The 21,845-nt window shown below is 41.5% G+C and overlaps 1 protein-coding gene across 4 annotated transcripts in view; it reads right to left on the reverse strand.

Moving 5' to 3' along the window:
* The window catches only part of nectin1b (nectin cell adhesion molecule 1b), a 214,408-nt gene that overhangs the window by 5,637 nt on the left and 186,926 nt on the right, over positions 1 to 21,845 (reverse strand). For 2 of the 4 annotated variants that reach the window (XM_086035131.1, XM_086035130.1), the window contains 2 exons: positions 21,210 to 21,301; positions 17,211 to 17,312 (listed from right to left, as the gene is read on the reverse strand). In XM_086035131.1, coding sequence (XP_085891257.1) covers positions 17,211 to 17,312; positions 21,210 to 21,301 — 194 coding nt within the window. Of the gene's footprint in view, positions 1 to 10,196; positions 10,384 to 17,210; positions 17,313 to 21,209; positions 21,304 to 21,845 lie in introns of all 4 variants that reach the window. The other 2 variants (XM_086035133.1, XM_086035132.1) reach the window with 2 other exon arrangements.

The following is a 21,845-nucleotide window of genomic DNA, read 5'->3' on the forward strand; positions in this document are numbered from 1 at the left end:
CAGAGAAACGCGGTTGTAATTCCACAACGGAGCAAGACTCGATTCGTCCTCAGCAGGGATCAGTTGTGATGAAGCAGCAAGCCCGAACTAATATCGGACTGAAAACAGCAATGCAACCTCACGAGCGGACACAAGTCCACACACAAGTCATGGGACACTCCTGCTCCTATATGGATGACATTCTTCTCCAAGATTTTAGAAGGGCTCATTCAGCCTTTTCATGCACTCTCTTGACTGGTCCATGTTGCAGAGCCTGTACTGGTACATTTCCACGACAGTCAGTTTAATAAAACAATGATCCTACTTTTGTTTTTCGACAATAAGGATAAAGTTACTCCTTTATTTGGCCCACGGTAGACTTTTCAATTGCAAGTCTGGTGTTAGGTTTAAAGAAGCCAAAGGTAAAAAGATTTTAAGTACACATCAATTGAATTTAAGACAAGACATTCAATAAATCTGACCACTTGGAGTCAATATTATGTCACATCATTTTGCAATAATCGATCTTTCAGATCAGTCAAAATGTTCTAAAATGGCTTGCAAAAAGGGGAGCTGCTTTTTAAACGGCTGTGAGTGAATGAATGAACGCAGTAATTAATTCACACTGCCCCTCAAAGTCGGTGTTTTCCTGGTGTTGTAATGGACCCGCACGGAACTGTGGGGATGATTTCCAAACTCAGAGGTGAAACAGATGTCTTGTGAACGGACAAACAGGAAAGTCGGGACCAGGGTGTAAATTTAGCTTAAGAAATTGCAACTAAGAAGTTCACCCTGCAGATGGTTTGCAATGCTGTGAGCTGCTGTCTGCATTCCGCGGCTGAAATGAAGATGCACGAAGTTACACAGCAATGCGTTCCGGCAGGAGAAAACACTCTAGTATCGATACATCATGTCATATTGATCACTCACTAAAAGGCACAAGGCATTGCTTGCCTTGTGGCCCATTTGTTCATAATCATATTTTCTACCATCCTGATCGCATTCTGTGGTCGTTGTTGGGGGGGGGGGGATTAATTCATGATGGGAAGTTTCAAGCAAACAAAAACTCATTGTTATAAATCTAATAAGTGTCTCTTATGAGAGTAAATACATTTTTTATTCTCTATTAGTTAATTAGCGTGCATATACAACATACAGCAAGAAAAACAAAATAAGACTCAAATGACATAGGTGGGAGACGCGCTGAAAAGGAATTAGCTCGATTGGTTAGACACAGAGGGAGCGGGCGGGGCTATTAATGACGTGACAAAAGACTTACAGACGGCGGAGGGGTTCAAATGAATAAAGTTTACAAAACAGACTATAAAACAAGTTTGTGGTCACTGTTAGTACTTTGAAAAATGCCTTTTTATAAATGTGATGACGCTCCCCTGCCGTTCTTACATTTGTGTGACTGACAAATCAAACACGCACAGCAGTGAAACTAACCTGATAGCCGTTAGAAGAGTATTTATGTGACTCCAAGACACAGCAGCTCATTACTAATTGGAGACGTGCTGCATTGATTTAAGTCTGATGGGAATGTGTTTTTTGGCCTTTGTAATGAATTGAATTCAAAATTGTGTTCATGGAATATTTTTAATGGGCTACACATTTTAGGGTAAAATGTGCATGTTTCAATTGCAACCATGTGTGATGAACGCTTGCATTTTAAGTTATGCTGAACTGACCCAAAAAAAAGGGCCATACCTGTAAATTGTCTCATGAATCTGAAAGTTTTGCTTAGTTAAACCCGAGTGCTCATATTGTTGGGGTCCAGGGAGCTCTTACAGGGGAGTATTTTTTTTCCCCAAGGCCTCTTTCATAATCCTAACACCAATTAAACATAGCTACCATGTGCACCACTTAATGTCATGGGAATGTAACATTTCTGGAACATTTCAAACTAAATATTCATGACCTGTGAAGATGATCTCATTTGTTTAAGCCAACTGAATTAAAATCCATATTTATCCATCGTTCCCACAATAACAGCATAGCTGCGAACAGACGGGACTTCGTTTTTTTTTTAGCCAACTTAGCAACTTTTCAACTTTTCAAACCCAAACGGACAACATAAGCGGAATAATTAATCATATTGTTTTCCGTTTAAAAAGAAAGGAGCCCATTGGAAAGCAATTGTGGAGCCACATTCTAAAAACATATTCCCGTTTATACAGTATGTTGCATAAGCAGTGATTTATCCTCTGGTTGGAAATTTTTGACCCCTACGTATGTGTTTCTAAGCCAGAGATAATTTTTATTTCACCTGTACAACTCTACATGTGAAAAGAGCGTGAGAGTGCAAGAAACACTGCACACATGCAGTGTTGTGAGATTTATGTGATATTTCAGTTTTCCTTTCTTTTTTTTAATTGCAATTTTTTTTCTCCGGATTCTCAAACCCTGAGTTGGGAACATCTGAGTAAGCAGTACATAGGATAATTTGATTCGCATGAATGGACATTGGTACATTGGGGTTGGGGGGGGGGGGGGGGGGGGGAACAAGCATCAATGAAAAATGAGTGAAAAAGGAAACTTACGAATATTCGTCACACATCTCTACATCTACGAAAATGACGATCCCCGCTCTGAAAAGTTTTCGGCGACAAAACCAAAAGCAGACTTAAAGTGAATCTGACAACAATGGTTTTCATTAGAGAATTAAAAAATGCACATAAAAGCCTGGCAGAGCACAGAATTAACTGCAAGGGTAAAACATAGGGAGTGTTAAAAGGAATGTTTAGTAATCCAGCCAGATGCAGACCAGTAATCGGAAGTAAAGGACAAATACATACACCACAGTATACTTAAGTAGATTTTCATGTGTCTGTACTCGAGTAAAATAATAAAATAAAATATTTAAAAAATCCTGACTGACTAAAACGAACATCAAGAACAATTAACTTCTCCGTGTTGGATCAGCCAACATACAGACCTTGAACGAAATGACAGTCTGTTTGGATCAGTAGATGACAAACCTAACAGAACTCAAGGAGACAAAGTGATGGCCTTGTGACTGACAAATCAAATTTGCCCGGCGTCAGCGAGTGCAAGGCTGTTTTTGGCTCGTTAACGTTTGCTTGAAAAAGATCTTTTAGGCCGGGCCAGATGGAAAACAGACCGTGAAAGTTGCGCGTCTCAAGATTGTGTGGATTGTTGCGAGTAACGGGCGGGCTGAGTCACTCGAGCCTTTCAATTGTTCTGTTGCTTTTTCAACTCATCAGCAAACAGTCAGTAAACCACTTCTACCAGTCAACAACCCAGACTCTCCCAAACTCTTGATGGATTACATCCTCGTGCCAGACCGACAGCCATATTGATTTTATATGGTAGTCAATCCAAGATGTTTACAGAATCCGAGACCACGAAAGGTGGTTGGTTGCAGATTTTATTTCCCAACATATTTCCAGGTGCAATCATCAACCAATCTACACAATTTCAGGGAGTACTGTTCTACATTGTGTTAAAATGGTATGAATTGTATAGGAAGGCATGATTTAATCTGATTTGAGAAGGTACACTAGGTGGAAAGGTAGAGGGTTTTTTATAGATGTTAGTAGGTAAGTAAGTTTTTAAGTAGGTCTGATGAAACATCATTTAGTATGGTCTCCTAAGAGGTTGGTGCTAAGCAGACCAGTACGTAGCTAGATTGATATATAGACAACTAGGATCTCTAGGTAACTAGGAAAAACTGTAGGTAGGTCAGTAGTTTGGTAGGTAGTTAAGTATTAAATGGCTTGGTAGGTTATTATCAATGTCGGTTTGTAAGCAGCTATGTAGGGTGGTAAGTAAAAAGATCAGGTGGTACTTCTGACTGGTACATTTAAAGAAACCTAGGTCAAGTAGGTCGGTAGAGCTTAACATCATTTGAATGTAAAAAGGCAGCTAATTCGGTCAGTAGTTATAGAGGCTCATTGCTTGGCTTGTTACAACAAATGGGTCAGCAGGTAGGTCTGATTCAAGATTACTAAACTCCGGAGTACAACAAGCTGTAGAGTAACCAGAGTGATCAGTTGGTACTGTTGTTCAGTAGCTAACTAGGTAGATTAGGTAGACATAATTTTACATGGTTTGGAGGTAGAAAGGCAAGTAAGTACCCAGAAATGAAGATAGCAATTTACAGTAGATGTGTATTTACTGGAGTTACACACTCATTTATAAATAGTGTACTGGGGATAGAGGCGTACCTTTAGGTTCGCTCTGGAGAAATTGATAAAGTCAAATGGCGCACATATCCAGAAGGGTTACAAATCCACACTAATGTCATTTCTTAAAGTATATTCACTCCCCCCACAGGCAGCTCAACCAACACAACACCAGAGAACAACACAACTCAACAAAAAAAAAAAAACGTCCGCTGTCAAAGGTTATTACTTTTCTGACGGTAAAATGATGGGCGGAGAGCCATGAACTCACATTCGCTAACATGGAGGTTTGAGTTTGATTGCCATCGATTTTCCAAACACAAGTGAAAAGTGGACCCAAACCTGACCCAGTCTTGACTACCCTTTAACGTCGTGACACATTGTAAGACAACATTAGGCTGTCAGTTTTGATGCCTTGCAGAATACATCACTTCATTTATTTATTTATTTATTTATTTTACACTGTCACAGTTTACAGACAAAGGTTGTTTGGACTTGGAATTCCACGTGTCCCAATGTTAGCAAATGGAGCCCGGAGCCCGTTTGGATTTGTGTTTTGCTATTTTCACTAACTTCATTGCATTATTTTTTTCTGTAACTAAGCCGTATTTGTTTTGAATAAAGGTCAAATCACTACATGCTACTGGTCAACACTTTACTAAACCATCCGAATTTTCAACTTTAAAAAAAATAAAAAAATTCTAAGGTGCGGAGTGATTACCAGTCCAATGCAGGGTAGACTATGTCTACATCATCTGTCCATCCATTTTCTATTTTCCTCATGAGTGTGGCGGGTGTGCTGGGGCCTAAATGATACAGGAATTCAAAAGTAGAATTTTTGTTCTGTGAAGTTGTAATTCACATCTATAGAGAAAAAAAAGAATATTGCTTATTTCTTTAAGGTGGTACCTCACTGAGCAGCGAATGCTTGTGAATGGTACGCACAAATGTGTTGACATACTGGAACCGTGGTCACGTGGTCTCTATCAATGGCGAATAAAAGAAAACATTGGCAACACGTCTTGCGACCGTTTATAAATGCTTACGAATGTTCTGCAAACACTTGCCACTGTCAGCGAAACAAAGGAGAATGGAAGAAAACATGTATGCAAGTGAATGTAAACATGTTTGGAGCCTTTTACAAACTGTCATGAAACAAAATTGGCTGCTTTCGCAAGCATTTGCCACTCAGTAAGATAAGGGCTTTGAAAGAAAGTAATATTTACAAAAACAAGTACAGTATTTATTTTGTTGAGATAAAACAATACCTTACAAGAAAAACGTTATTGACTTTTGTGAACTGTGGACCTGTGGACTTGACTAGTTTTGCAATTCATGTTATTATACTATTAAATGAGGGAATAAAGTGAATTTAATTATTTGACTTTATTCTCATCATGTTAGGCCATATATTTTGGAAAATATGTTTTTATTCCCTAAACAATGGAAATATTGTATGAGATTCTATATTCATGCAGGGATGTCAGATTTATGTAATGATGTCACAAATCAGAGCTTTTATTTGGTCCAAAACTAAGAGGAATTGCTTTATGTTTGTGTTACTAGTGAGACAATCCCTATATGTTGGTATGCCCTTTTTTCAATGAGATAGCATAATAATATCCATCCTGAGAGGGTTCAGTTAACCAATCTCATGAAATGTATTTCTTTGCAACGTGCTGACATTCCGAGTAATACACTCAACCGACTCAATCCGATTCTGATGTCGTCTCTGCGTGGGGACACTTTGTCAATATAACCCTGCAGAGGAGTCCATCCTTTCCACGTCGTCTTTTTGGAGATCAACTATCAGGTGCTTCCTCTCTTCCCCACTCCAATTAAAGTTCTTTCCAACTCTGAGCAAACACGAGTACCAGGGGGATGAGGGGAACTTTATCAAGAGCATACATTTGAACCGAGGCGCTAATCTAAATGAAATCTGGCTCACCTTGAAGTCATTTTGTAGTAGTTTGAAGTAGAGCGGCCCCCGAATATCTGATAATGTAATACGTCTGTCAAAGCAAAACTTTAAAAAAAAAATGCACATAGAATCAGGCAGCGATTAACAGGCAGCTGATTCATTTCACAGAGTATTGCAGACTCCAAAAAGGGCGAACCTAAAAGCATTTATTGGAGTCGGTGTGATGTCGGGCGGGATGAGCGAGAGGTTCAATCAGGCGCTTGGCTACGATTTAATCGAGCGGCGTAACCTGGGGGCGCAAGAGCCTTTGTAGGCAAGCTGGGAATGTCGACAGGCGATTCCCGGGAAGACTTTCATGTTGCAGGCGCGGCTGCGGCGTCATCACTTCCTGAGCTGCTGACTGAACACTAGGGGAGGGGCGGACTCAATATTCACTCGCGGAAGGGACATCTGTTGCTTGTACACATGCCATATACTTGATATATTCATTAGACTTTCCAACAATCTGATTGTCTAGTCTAGTCTAGTCTAGTCTAGTATATATATATATATATATATATATATATATATATATATATATATATATATATATATATATATATATATATATATATATATATATATATATCCATCATCCATCCATTATCTATACAAGGATCGCAGGGAGTGCTGAAGCCTATCCCAGCTGTCTTCGGGCAGTAGGCGGGGGACACCCTGAATTGGTTGTCAGCCAATCGCAGGGCACACAGAGACAAAGAAACATCCGCACTCACAATCACACCTAGCGGCAATTTAGAGTGTCCAATCAACCTACCAAGCATGTTTTTGTAATGTGGCAGGAAACTGGAGTACCCGGAGAAAATCCACGCAGGCACGGGGAGAACATGCAAACTCCACACAGGAAGGCTGGAGCTGGGGTCAAACCCACGACCTTTGAACTGCGAGGCGGACGTGCTAACCAGTACCGTGCCGCCCACATATATATATATATACAGCTACAGCTGAAATCTTTCCTCTTATTGAACAGACAAAATCAAAATACTTTCTTTTTAAAGTGCTATTTTTCAAATGCTGGATACAAGCATGTCCACATTCTCAGGGTCCAACTGTGCTCTTGGGGCAGTAACTATACTACCTGCTGTAGAAAAGACATGCTCACTGGCCACTGATGTCGCAGGGATGGAAAGGTACACTTTTGCAATAGCAGCATAAGTGAAGAATATTTGGATTGGTTTTGTCTCCACCATGTCACTGGGCAGCAACTGAGGGGAAGAATGGTTTCTTTTCTGTAGAGTTCCACTTCTTTCTCGGTCGATCTTCAACAAGAGGAATGTCACTGCAACCCAAAGTGTACGGATTTCTGCAACTTTTCTGGGCTTATCAGAGCTGGAGGTATGGCACCCCGCTGCTCTGGATAGCGGGCCGACAGCTCTAAAGAGCTGTTCCAGTGCGTGATTACGTCCATAATTGGTTTGTGCGTGGGCGGTTCGAGCTGTCTTTGGTTTGATGTAAAAAGTGCTGTTGAACTTCGGTGGAAAAAAATAAACTATACGCTTGACACGTGCAAGCAAACGTGATACGAGGCCAACTTTGGGCTTAGCGAGATTTATTGCGTGCGCGAAGCACTTAATGTGTGGCTCAAAGCCAGCCTTACGTATCGCCACATCCATGTTGCGAGCGTTGTCGTTCAGAACAGCGACTCTGTGACTTGGCCTCTGAAGTTCTCATTCGGTGACAGCTCCCTTTAGGACAAAACACATTCAAAAGAAAATAGAAAATAGATGCTATGCTCTGCACCTAAGTACCAGAGGTTGCCATGGAGACCATTCTGGCAACAAAGCCCGCTCTGCTGTGTAGCCATCATCCAACTTGACTTCTATTGATAGACTGCTTTGTTCCTCACCGGCGTGATGATGTCATGAGTGACATAAACACTTGATGGCTGTACTGGATTTATGCATCTTGATGATTGGCCGCAAAATGCACACTAAAGTGTTCTTGACCTTAAAGTCTTTTGAAATAATATTAATGGCCCCAATTATGAATACAATGCATGCATAAGGAGACTGAAAATGAAAAGGCAAAGCGTGTACAGTGTTACTGCTAACTGTGAAGTGAAATTGAGTCAAAAGTGACGGACGCACACTAGTGTTGTGTCTAACCCCTTCAGTGCTGCGAACATTTCTATTTGTCAACTGCATGCAACTGTTTACTGCCACAGACCTATACAATGTATATTCGTTAACTGTTCGTCAACGGGTAGACGTGGAAGAGTGTCGCCCCAAACCTGTGTGTGACATTCAGGGTTGTAAAGCACTGTAATGAATAACAGATCCCTGTAGATGGCGGAATCACATCGCTTTGGATTGGAGATCAGCACAGATTTTGAACATAAGAAGTGCTTCTCCCGTCAATTAGATGTGAGAAACACGTTTCAAGTCGGATACGATTTGGCACCTCACACTCGAACGTTGGTATAAACAGAGTATGTCTTGCGGTAGGAAGTAGAAAGTGTGTGCTGCCAACGTGAAAAAAGACGATGCAAATGATGGACTGAGAGAAGAAAGCTCGATAAAAAAATGCCACTGATGTTCAACTCGAGCTGTGCGACGAGTCAGCGTCACTAACGGCAGTTTTTAAGTTGTATATTATTATTTTGCCATCAAAATCCCTTTATCTGTTGCATTTTATTGTTTGAGGTGTCACAAATGAAAAAAAATAAAGCGTCAAAGCACCGTTCAACTTGTCATGTTTCCTTTTCCAAAAATCTTGTTTTGTCCGCAGAAACCAGTCTTTTTGGTGAAACCAAACCATGTTATACTGGTGATTAGTGAAGAATTAAAAAAAGATTGAAATGATATTTTATTCTGGTGAAAGAAGAGAGTCTGCTCTTTTTGGTGTTTACATATTCACAGAACACTTTAATTTACACAATTGAAGGTTGGCTCTTTAGAGGAAATTTAATAGAGCTGGGGATAAATTTTAGCATAATCCTGACTAAAGCAACCAGATTATATGTAAATGCGTTACATTTATGCATTTATCAAGTTGTGAGATGTCACTCGGTGTTTTTTTTTTTTTTCTTTCTGTTGCGAGTAAAAATTTAAGGTATGGGCAATCTTTCGATATACCACCACTTGAGTGGGGAGGCGAAAATGGAGCAATTAAGGTACTGTAATGCCCACACATCTATTTTATATGGTTATCTATATACTGTATAATCCCAACCAAAAAGTTTAGATTTTTGATGATGACACTGTTCGATAAAATTATTCAGACCTGCCAATTAATTTCCATAAATTGAAAGTTTCCACTTTAGAAGTTGCCTAATTTCCCCAGTTGAACTTCCCATGGAAATTTACCAAAAACCTTTGGGAACTTGAGGGGAATTGTTCCAACTCTTTGCAACCTTAGGCACAATTAACATCTGTTGTCATTCATTCAACAGAATAAGTCATGACTTCCTGTGGAGTATATCGACTTTGTGTTCAACTAAACAGGCCCACATTTCACACAGAGTAAATTGAGACAAGCTCATCATAATTCAGTTGGTGACATTTTTGTTCAACGGAGTGCCGTGAGCTTTTTCAAAGTATGTGCCTTTAGTCAAGGTTGGGAAACAATGGATTAGAGTGATTGTCTAATAACATATTGCAAGTCAATAATTACCTTGTACCATTTGAGACAGTAGTGCAATCACAAGGACAGTCTCACAAAAATAAGAGCACCTTTATAGTAAAGTGGTAGCCAGTATTTTTGTTTTGATAGGGAGCGTTTGTCCTCTGAAAGAAATTATTCCAAAAATAATGAATCTCAGTGGAAAATTGTTGAAGGTACCAGGGTGTATTTTCAGAACACAATATGGCAACGCCTCACTGTGCAGATTTTTACAAGCCCTTGCCCAGTTCGACAAGCTAGTTTTGTCCTCCACTTTCACCGCCAAACTGCACGTCTGAGCCACGAGCGCTGAAATAATAGCCCGACGGCATCTCTCTGCAGAGGCCAGACAAGAAAAGACGGCCAAGACCAAAGGGGAAGGCGGACAGTGGGGTTGGAGGTGGGGTGGGGTTACTGTGTGTATAATTTAAGAGGGGAAGTCGGTGCGAGTCAGAGGATGACAGAGAGGAGGATTGCATCGGTCTGTGTACCTGGAGGCCAAAGTCTGAGGGGAAAGGCCTATAATGGCATGCGCTAGTGTGAGCTAGGCTGGATGGTTGCATACTCGACAAGGTCCCCGGGGCCAGAGTGAGCGGAGCTTCGCGGGCTGGGGGAGGAGGCCAAGGCTGCAGTATCCAGCTCCGCGTACTGGACCTCGCAGTCCTTGTGGCCTGAGTTCTGGAGACAAGAGAGTGCGAGAGGCGAGTGAGGAGCCACCACGGACGCAGACTTAGAAGAGCGGCAGTTGATTGCGCCAGCCAGCGACGTGTGGTGATTAATGCTCAAATCGACACAAATGAGGCAAATGGACACAAATGACAAGTGTGCACATGAGATGAAGACACACTGAGGCCATATGTACACAGGTATTTTTAAAAACATACATAATGCCCACCTCCGGCTATAAATATATATGCCTGTACATTTTTTTTTTTTTTTTGCAAATGTCTAAAAATTGCAAAAATAAGAACACACGGTTACATAAATATTCCAAAACCTGTCTCAGAGGTCTGCATACGATTCTTTTGAGTAATGCTTGGTGACATGCAGTGTGAAATTTGGCACCTTGTATCGACCAAATCCATCAATGCATACATTATCCGAACCGTTTATCCTTACGAGGGTCGTGGGCTTGCTGGAGCCTATCCCAGCTAACTTCGGGCAGTAGGCCATCGTAAGACCAAATTCCAAATATTATATCTTTGTATGTATGATTTTCCTTTGCTAATGAATTACCTTTTGATGTGGACAAAAACCCCCAAAACCATAAAAAATCTGTTTTTAAAAACACCTGAGTTATGTACATGGGCTCAGACTCTTTACATGCAAATCACAAAGTTTTCATTCAGAAAACACCCTCAAATCCCTTCTCAATCAAGCAGTGATGGTATTGATTTCATTGACACACACTGCAGTCCTGGAGATTCTGAAACGTGCATGTTAGCCTTCATGTGATTGAGCCACCAATTGACCCAATGAGCAATTGGCCGGAGTGGATGATTGAGTAGATGACTTCAGCGAGCTAATGAAATGACAATGATAGCGTTCAGCACTGACTCTAAAAATATTTTTTTCCTCCACCGTCCAGCCTTAGCGTCCGTCGCTTGAGTGGACACTTGAAGGTGGCTTGTAAACGATGCTTAACATTTGCAATAGAAAACAAATGTGTCATGTTTTTTTTTTCCATAGCCCAGTCGTGAGATGCGGTTTGCAAGAAGCAGGGTTGCAAGAGTGACAAGCAAGATCAGTAAGAGAAATACTGCAAAATGCCATATGCTGTTTCAAAAGGGATACAACTGACAATATTTTCAAATGGGATGGGAGCATCTCTGTAAAGATTTTGCACTCCTGTTTCTGTGCTAGTGTCTTAAATGAAAAGAATAAAGCACTTCTTTAGAGAAAGGAAACATGAGGAAATTGAATCAACAGCCTGAATTGCTTCAAAACATAATCAATCAACCACCAATTCCATAAAATCCAACAAATTCTCATGTATATTATGCATCCTTTGTTAGAAGTAACCAAAACGAACTACCTTGGCTAGCCATTTCTTAGGAAACAATGAATCAACTTCCATGCTAGGTACAGGAAGCTAGGTACAAACCAAAGCTAAACTAGTTAGTAGGCAAGCTTAGTACCGTGATATATATATATATATACATATATATATATATATATATATATATATATATATATATATATATATATATATATATATATATATATATACATATATATATATATATATATATATATATATATATATATATAGTGGGGATGGAAATATATAGTGGGGATGGAAAGTATTCACACCCATTGAAAATTTTTCACTTGAGTCATTGCAGCCATTTGGGCCAAGGTTACAAAAGAATTTCTGCAGCACTCAAGGTTCCTAAGAGCACAGTGGACTCCATAATCCTCAAATGGAAAAAGTTTGGGACGACATCTCTTCCTAGACTTGGCCGTCCAGCCAAACAGACAAATCGTGGGAGAAGAGCCTTGGTAGGAGAGGTAAAGAACAACCCAAAGATCACTGTGGCAGAGCTCCAGAGATGCAGAAGGGAGATGGGAGAAAGTTCCACAAAGTCAACTATCACTGTCGAGTCTTTATGGGGAGAGTGGCCTGACGGAAGCCTCTCCTCAGTGCAAGACGCGTAAAAGCCTGCATAGAGTTTGCGCAAAAAACACATGAAGGTCTCCCGGACAATGAGAAATTCAATCAATCAATCAATCACATTTTATTTATATAGCACTTTTCATACATAAGAATGCAACTCAAAATTAGATTCTTTGGTCCATATGAGACACCAATATTGAACTTTTCGGTGTTAATTCCAAGCGGTGTGTGTGGACAAACCCAGGCACTGCTCATCACCTGCCCAATATAATCCCTACAGTGAAACATGGTGGTGGGAGCACCATGTTGTGGGGGTGTTTTTCAGCTGCAGAGACAGGATGACTGGCTCCAATTGAAGGAAAGATGAACGCGGCCAAGTACAGAGATATCCTGGAGGAAAACCTCTTCCAGAGTGCTCAGGACCTCAGACTGGGCCCAACGTTCACCTTTCAACAGGACAATGACCCGAAGCACACAGCTAAAATAACAAAGGAGTGGCTTCAGAACAACTCTGTGACCGTTCTTGACGGGCCCAGCCAGAGCCCTGACCTAAACCCGATTGAGCATCTCTGGAGAGACCTGCCATCCAACCTGACAGAACTGGAGAAGCTCTGCAAGGAAGATTGGCAGGGGATCCCCAAATCCAGGTGTGAAAAACTTGTTGCATCATTCCCAAGAAGACTCATGGCTGTACTAGCTCAAAAGGGTGCTTCTACTCAATACTGAGCACAAGGTCTGAATACTTATGACCAGACCGAGGCACAATATAGTAAATCCATACATGTTTCTGATTTTTATCTTTTTGCCTTTTCCTAAGATGTCTTTATTTCAGCTTCTGACTGGCTAAAATTAAGCTAGAGGTCACAGTCCACAAAATTGAGTGGTTAATTGCCTGTCTGTCTGTCTGTCTGTCAAGCAGTATAGTAATGGGTGCACAGAGAGTGCAGATGGAGCTGTAAATGCATTCAAAAAGTTGGATAAAAGCAGAAAAAGTTTTAATAAAATGCAAATGCAGGTTCCATTTGCTTTCAAATTGCAATCTGAGGGCAAATAAAAAGGAAAAGAAAACCTCTGACAATTGATTCAAATAACTACGCCTCTGTAAGTGTGTTGGAGGAACACAATAAATTATGAAAGCGATCAATAAAATTAAAGTCAGATATGAATTTTGCATCCCCACACACAGCGTCTTTGGATGGATGGCGATGCGATGCCACCTCGCTGCTCTCCATCTGTATCCGTGCCAGGATTACAGGGAAAAGATTGAGGCTTTTACAGAAATGGATGTTAATAATTCACATCTCCCCTCCTCCGCCGCTGTCGTCGTCGCTGGCGTTCCTCGCTTGCTGCCTATTTAAATATCGAGAATATTTGTCATGAGCAGGGTGCAATCACGGGGAAAATTACAGCCGCCTCGCATTGGGAATTGGCAGATAGTGTTTTGCCCCCGGAGAATCGTCATTAGCAACAGCTAGAGCTCGCCATGTTGCTCACAAGCGGCGTTTGGCAAAATCGCATTTTCCTTGCGTATAAAAATGGAATCTTACAAGAGGCAAGAATGATCAGGTTGTATTTTAGCTCCTCCAAGGCCTTAATTTAATATATTCAATAATTCCTCTACTATAAGTGAAGCCATCCAGGGGAAAAAAGGAGTATTTAGTGAGTGAATAAGACCCTGCAAGTCCAGTTGAGTCATTTTTTTAAATCACCATAAATGCAGAAGCAGCAGCTTGAAAAAAAAAAAAACAACTATGCTGACAGCTGAGAAATGTATCAACAGCGGAGCTTGGTTTTCCATTTTAGATGATGCCTGAGAGCGCCGAGAGCTTTGACTTGGCACTTTCTCTTGTTGGCTATTCAAAGTAGCAAATCGAGAATATGTGGAGGATGCTTGGTATTGCAATAACATCCACATCATTGCTTTGACTTGAAACATCAGCAATGGACAAGGAAACCATTTCAAACCAACACAAGTCTTTTTCACATTAAAAAATAGAAACAAAAATGTCAAGAAGGTTGAGAGTTATCATCTGAAAAACTGTTAGGACCACTGTACACCAAGTGGCTAACAAATTAGCAAATTAGTTGGCGACTCACACACATAGCGACTCGGTACAACAGAAGAATTGTGACCCATGGTGTTCTTATTGAGAAACAATGTTTTAAGGATCCACATACATTAAGTATACATAACTATTATTTTTTATAATGAACCAAAACGTTACACTTCCCTTTCCTTGTCTAATATGTTCCTAGGCATGGGAACAGCTCATGTGCTATGAAAGATAGCCGAATAGATGAATGGATCTATAAGTGACTTGGCAACTGCTTAAAATCACCTATTTTTTTTAATATCTCACTCCATTCGGATATTCAAACATTTCCTTGACTCCTCTGTAAAAAATGCATATATGAATTCGGATATATGCCAGAGGTGGCCGTCAAGATAAGGACTCTTTGGCCTTGGAGGAGACCTGCGCCGCACTCAGTGTTAGTCCATGGTTGCATAGTTGAGGTTAACATATTCATTTCTCAGTTTGTATAGTTTCTTACATCTACATCAACACCATCTGCCATCAAGGCTGCTGCGGACCAAATTTTATTTCCCTACTTCATACCTTAACCCAGCGGTGGTGGTGTTTTGTTTCACTGTGTTTTGCAAGATGTGAATATTTTGCAATGAATATACATTATAGTCACTTCAAATACACAAATAAATAAAGCAAACAGATGGACACGGTTGCTCTGTTCAGGCCGGGGCAGGGGCACAGGCAGGTAACTTTAGTCAGATTGTGATTAATATGGATGTTTTGTGTGCTCTTCTGTTGTGAGCAATAGATTAGTTTGCTGCCGCAAACCGCAGTTGCATATTTGCATTTTTGTTCCTGGCACTGAGACATGATCACACCTAATATCCTCTTTTCTGTGCTCTACTTATCTAAATAATAAGCGCCCCCATGACTTGGCAGCTAGGAAGGGGGAAGATGCAACATACAGTAGATAGAGATAGTGATAGAGTCACTGAGAGAGAGAAAATGATAGAAATAGATTTGAGAATCAACTTTACATAGGGTTAGAGTGATAGATACCGTGGAAATAAAAAGTCTACACACCCCCGTTTCTGATAAATAACTTTTTTTTTTTTTTGTCTAAAACTTTGATTTATTGGCCAACAACCCATTTTCTCATATGTGTTTTGGACATTTTGTTATAGCCCAGTGAAACCAAGGTTGATCATTTGGGCCATGATTACAAAAGCTACGTTTGGCACAAACAACAACACTGCACATCACCGAAAGTAACACCATATCTACAGAGAAGCATGGTGGTGGCATAGCTTTTGGGGCTGTTTTTCTTCAGCTGGAACTGGGGCCTTAGACAAGCTGGGAGGAATTATGATTGAACAGTTTGAAATAGTTGTCAGTTGTTGACACAAAACCTTCGAGCTTCTTCTTCTAGGTGAAAAACAAAATACCATTAGAAGCCTACTTACAACAGCTGAAATTCACTTAGGGTAAATCAGTGTTACTTCAAATGGTGTCATGGGTATGCTGGGTATGCAGCTCAGTCTTGTACACGCCTCCGTTGCGAGTTGGAGTTGGAATGGTAGCATTTGCGAACATCTTTATATTGATTTTCATCTTAGTGATTCATAAGCATAGCATTTGGTTAGTTTATTTTGTATAGCTTGTCTTACGATCTGAATCGAGCACCACGCCCCACAGTATGAATGTAGCCTTGGTCTCATTTTTGATATCACAAAAATCTGGCATTTGAGCAGGGGTGTGTTGACTTTTTATATCCAAGGGTAGCTACACAGCAATCTAGCTATCTAAATGGATGGATAGATAGATGATCGATGGATAGAGAGAGGGAGAGAGAGAGAGAGATAAATAGAGAGTTGGGTTAGCTTATGAACGACTAACTGCATGTTAAAAAAATTTAACAGGCAAAGTAAAGAAACAGTGAAAGAAATGTAAACGCTAGGTTAATATCTTAACCCTCATGTGCGGAATGCCCTCGGCAGCGGATTGTGTTGTTCGTGAGGCAGCGGGAAACGCATTGAAAAAGCATCTTTGAACTCAGCCATAGTTGGGTAGCTCCAGCAAACATTTACATAAAGCCCAGCGAGAAACAACCACACACACACACACACACACACGTAAGCACACAATTCAAGCTCATTGCTTAAATGTCCCAAAAGACTTTGTGTAAGTCAAACCAGGGACTCCAGCCAAACCAAACTAAAGCTGCGAAGGGGGACTGGAGCATTCCCAGGGGTGGGGAGTGCCTGATGAAACAAGGCAGCCATTTCATGGTCAACACGCAGAGCCATGATGCTACACTTATCTTCACACGCCAGCCACGCAAATGTCAAGTCATTACGGCGGATTAGTGGGAGGCGGAGTAGAGGTGAGGCGGCGTGCAAAGCGAGCCGGGTCAGGCATGTGCTGCTGGCCACGCCGGTATAGGAAGATTGGGATTCTGCAGGTATAAGGCAAGGGTTCGCAGACAGGGGTGAGATGTGGTTTGGGGACACCAGAAAATCACTGTATCATTGGGGGCACATCTTGAAACTGGGCAACATTTGAATCCCTAGGGCATTTAGGGTACATATCGCAATTTTTGATTGGTGTTATAAAAGGGGTCTTTGAAAAAAAATCCATGGGTCCATAACATTCAAGAACCCCTATTTACCCCTATAAATGCCAATGTTAAGCTCGTCGTAAAGCCTCCGTTGCCTTTCACCACCGGGAGCGGAGGTCATCGCACACCGAGACATGTTTGATGTAAACCAATTCTCCAGCCGGATCGGCTTCTCAGTGGCAATTACGACTGGCCAAAGGCGTCGGGCAAGGACGCGCCATCAATGGAGACGAGTACTCACCGGCTTTTCGGTGAAGGGGGTCGACTCAGAGGGCGCCATGTCGTAATAAGGCGGCTGGAGGGGAAGCTTCTGCATCTCCTCGTCTTTGTCTAGATGGACCACCTGCAGAAGAATGGAAAGCATGATGATTATTGTAGGACAGCACCATATTACGTCATGATGGTGCATTCTATTTTTTAAAACACATTGTACCGTATACATATTTGAATGCACACAAAAAAATTGAATGAAGTGTCTGTGTGTTAAATATGTGTGTTTGAGAGCCTGATGGGATAGTGTGTGGCGGTGGGGTGTGATCGACAGCAGCTCCCTTGTGCGCATTCTGTTTCCCCATGTCTGACCGTGCTCCCGGCGTTCAATACATGTCTGAAAAATTCATCCGGGAATGTGGCTCTCCTTTTCCACATGGAGGTGGACATTAAGAATATTACCAAAAAAATGATGGTGAATGCAATACTGTATGTAATGAACTTTGCCACATTTATCACACATTGCATCAGTCATTATAAAAGGCACCTGTTTTTTTATGAAGGAATTGAATAATTTCGTTAATTGGGTATTAAACCACAAAAATGGATGTCTAAATTAGAAAAAAAAAACAGTTTACCATCAGAAGAGCATGGACTTCAAGCATACCAGCATGAATCGTAAAATAAGAATACATTTTTAAAGCCTCCTTTGGTGTTTTATTGGTCTATCTCAATCAAATCCTTATGTAATGGTATTCATTTTAACCCATTAAGGCCTAAAGTGCCTGGCTCAACATCACCCCAAAACCTAGGGGCGACTAAAGAATCACGCTCTTAACCCTGCGGTTCTCCCAGAAATTCAACACCTACAAAATTGATTGATATCTCAGCCCCTGTAGCAGATAGAAACATAATTCCAAAAAATCTTCAGATTTTAGACATGCGGCTTTCACACACGCCTGCGTTTATTATTATTTATTGTTTCAAAAATATAAAAATAAAGTGTTACTGCACGAGAAGCACTATTTTATTTTATTTTTTTAAATTGAGTGGTAATTACCATTCTCTATTCTGTTACAAAGACGTCGATATCATCATTGTCTAGAAACATATATCTTAACCACATTTCACGTTTGACTGGTTCAAAGTCCACAAGCGCGTCGTCTATATCACTGCCGTTACTTATTTCAGAGCTCCCGCGATCATCCGTGCGTCTGCCACTATGCTAGAAAAAATTCTGTGACATCTTCGGAGGTGTCACAACACCTTCACATGCATATTCTGATAAGAGACAGATAATTGCATTTTTTAAAAAATGACATAAACACTCTCCCGGCTTTAAGGGTAGAAATGCGGTTATGCGCTCCCAGCCTTAATAGGTTAATAGAGAAGGTGTTCACAAAAACAAAAACTGCACTACATGATACACTTACTCACTCACTCACACAAACGTTGCACTCAAACGTCATCATAAAAGACGTGCAATCTGGATTATGTTTGGAAACATTATGTGTGCCAGAAAGAAACTCTTTTTTCTTTTTTTTTTTACACAACACCGGTTGTTCTTTTAAAGTCAACATCGGCCCCAAAAGGGCTTCCTATGAGAATTCCGAGTAGCAGTGCTATGTCACATTGTGCTCAAGGGTATGACTTCTCTATCTCTCTTTTGAGGAGAGAATCTGAACTTTGACAAGGAATTCTTTGCTTGACAACAATTTCAACTTTTGCTGCTCGGCTGAACTTGGCATTTGCATCAAGTTAACGGCTTGTGTGTGGCACAGGGGCATGATGCAAACTGTGGAAATAGCGAGGCGAGGCGAGGCGCAGATGCTAAAACAAGTGTTGGGCTTCCAGAGCGAGACATTCAACGCACAGGCCGACCCCCGCTTATAAGCACATTTTCTATAGTGCTTGTACTCGTTAGGGTGTGCTGGAGCATTATGCCATCTGACTTTGGGTGAGAGGCAGACTACACCCTTGACTGGTCACAGTCAATCACGGAGCACATGAGGGCAAACAACCATTCCACACTCACATTCACACGTATGGACAATTTTGACTCCTCAATGAACCTAACATGCATGTTTGGGGATTGGGGGAGGAAGCTGAAGCAGTGGAACAAAACCCACGTAAGCACGAGGAGAGCAGGACCGAGATTCAAAACCAGAACCGCTCGACTATGATGTGCTAAACACTTGGCTCACCGAGCTGCCAACATTGAACATACAGTATAAGTGTTCATTTGAAATCTTGAATCCACCAGACTTGGGTTCAAAAGTGTCTGTCATCGTGATAATGTATAGTGTCTTCACCCATGAAAAAAGGTAGTTACTAAAATTATTTCAGTTCATAGACACTTTTGTTCATTAAAAATTTAAACACATTTGAAATGTTGCTAACCAAAACAGCAACACCCACTAAATCATGTAAACGTCATTGTAATAATGTATAGTGTCTTTTCCCATGAAAAAAGGTAGTTACTGAAATTATTTCAGTTCATAGACACTTTTGTTCATTAAAAATTTAAACACATTCGAAATGTTGCTAACCAAAACAGCAACACCCACTAAATCATGTGAACAGTCTCTCATCTGAATCAAAGTGTAGAGATCAAAATGATTCCCCCTAAAGTGGATTATTAGTTTCCATGGATGCAGCTATCAAATAGTTTTATATTTTAAGTATTCTACTGATTACCCCATTGATTAATTGAAAAATAAGTTAAAATAGTTTTTGCATTATCAAAGTGCATGTGAGTGTGTGTTGTGGAGTTTAAGGGATCTCAACCCAAACATATTTTTTTCAAGAATATGTTCTATGCAGGCCCACAAGTTGAAACACAGCATTCTTATTAATATTGTGTTTGTGGAATATGAGTTAAGCAGCAAAATCCATCCCTTTTTATCCATCTCAGGGGGCGGCCATTTTGTCACTTCTGCCGACTGAAAATGACATCACAGTTGCTCAGGGCTCAGGTAACGACCAATCATGACTCAGCTTCAGAAAAGAGGTGAACCGTGATTGGTCGTTACCTGAGCCTTGAATAGTTGTGATGTCATTTTCATTCAACAGAAGTGACAAAATGGCCGCCCCCCGAGATGGCTAAAAACGGGTGGATTAACTCTTAAGGCCCTGATACACCAAACCGACGTCGGAAGTCGTTAAGCGTCGTTGCGTCTTTAAGCGCCGTCTGATTGGTGTAGGGGCCACCATCGTAGTGTCCTAACCCGTCTGTAAGCGTCTTGGGGGCGGTTACGCATGTTGAATCGGCGTTGCCAGTCGTGACATTTGACCACTCTGATTGGCTTTTAGCTAGCAAATCAGCGCTCGGAGCACCTACAGAAAGTGACAAATGCGGAAAGACAGTGAGCACGGCTCCGCTGCCTTAATCTTCTTACAAGTACAAAAGCGAGGGTTGACAATATAAGTATTTCACAATACCGTGTCAAGAACGTGATGATTTACTTCGCGTGGTAGTTCATTGTGAGCGAAGAATTTAGCTGAATGCATTGTTTACGTTGTTATAATCCGCCCCCGGCCAACAGCTTTCCGGTTGGAGTTTTCTAACCATGAGAAATAGTGACTACCGCCGCCGATGGTATGGAAGGGTATTACATCTTATGCATGCGCAGAAGGTACTTTAATGGTCAACGTCGCTGTCTGTCGTTGCGGTGTGTTTTGCCATCGTGACGTGCCGACAGCCGGCCGGACGCCACAGGGGGAAAGCGTCTGTCACTGTTGGTGAACGCCCTTTTGGTGTATCAGGGCCTTTATTCCACAAACGCAATATTTATCAGAATGCCTTGTTTCAACTAGTTGCCTGCATAGAACACAGGGATCTGGCTTGGTGTGGGATGTGTACGTCAGCGAAAGTTGGCTGTTGTAGGCTCAGGTTAGCGACTGGTTGTTGACTGGCAAACCGTTAACGACACGCCCACGACCCTTGTGAGGATAAGGGGTATAGATAATGGATGGATATTTTTCATATGAAACGCATTTCGAAATGAACGGAGAAAAGAGGTGGTTGTACCTGGATGTCATCAGATGTCAAGTGTCCTTTCATGTCGCTGTTCTTCTTCTTGGGTGGCGGTGGGGCAGGCTTGTGGGCCGGCGGGAGGTCGGTCCTGTTGAGAGGGAGACAGAGAGCGCAAAGACAACGTGACACTCGGGCAACGTCAGCGCCAGCCTCCCGTCACGTCCCCCTCACCTTCGACAGCACTCTGTAATGAGAAGGCCTGCCTGCACTTGCCTTTTTTTTGCACTCTTTCCTGGGCTTTTGATAGATCTGGACTTGGCGGCTGCGTGACGGCGGCGGTCATGCGCCCTGCCCTTTCAAAGGCTGCAGACAGACACTGTGCTAACGACAGTAGGCTGTAATTGGACACTGAGGTGAGGGGGATGAGGTGGGGGGGTAAGGGTTAGAGGGAGGTATATGAGGGGGGATATAAGGGGGCAGGGAGAAGCGCATGTGTGAGTCAGGTGCTCCGGGTTGGTCGAGACGTATTGCCGACAGGCCCGTCATGCTTCCTTGACATGTCATCATCAACCTTAAGGTTGCCTCAGAGAACTGAATGGGAACCTTTAACCCTCATGATGGCGCCAACTTCATCTATAGAAGCGGTCCGCAACCATTTTTGCACTACAGTAAGATTTCGATAAGTAAGAT

This window comes from Filicampus tigris, chromosome 7, assembly GCF_054856515.1.
Source record: "Filicampus tigris isolate MCC_2025a chromosome 7, RoL_Ftig_1.0, whole genome shotgun sequence".
NCBI lineage: Eukaryota > Metazoa > Chordata > Actinopteri > Syngnathiformes > Syngnathidae > Filicampus > Filicampus tigris.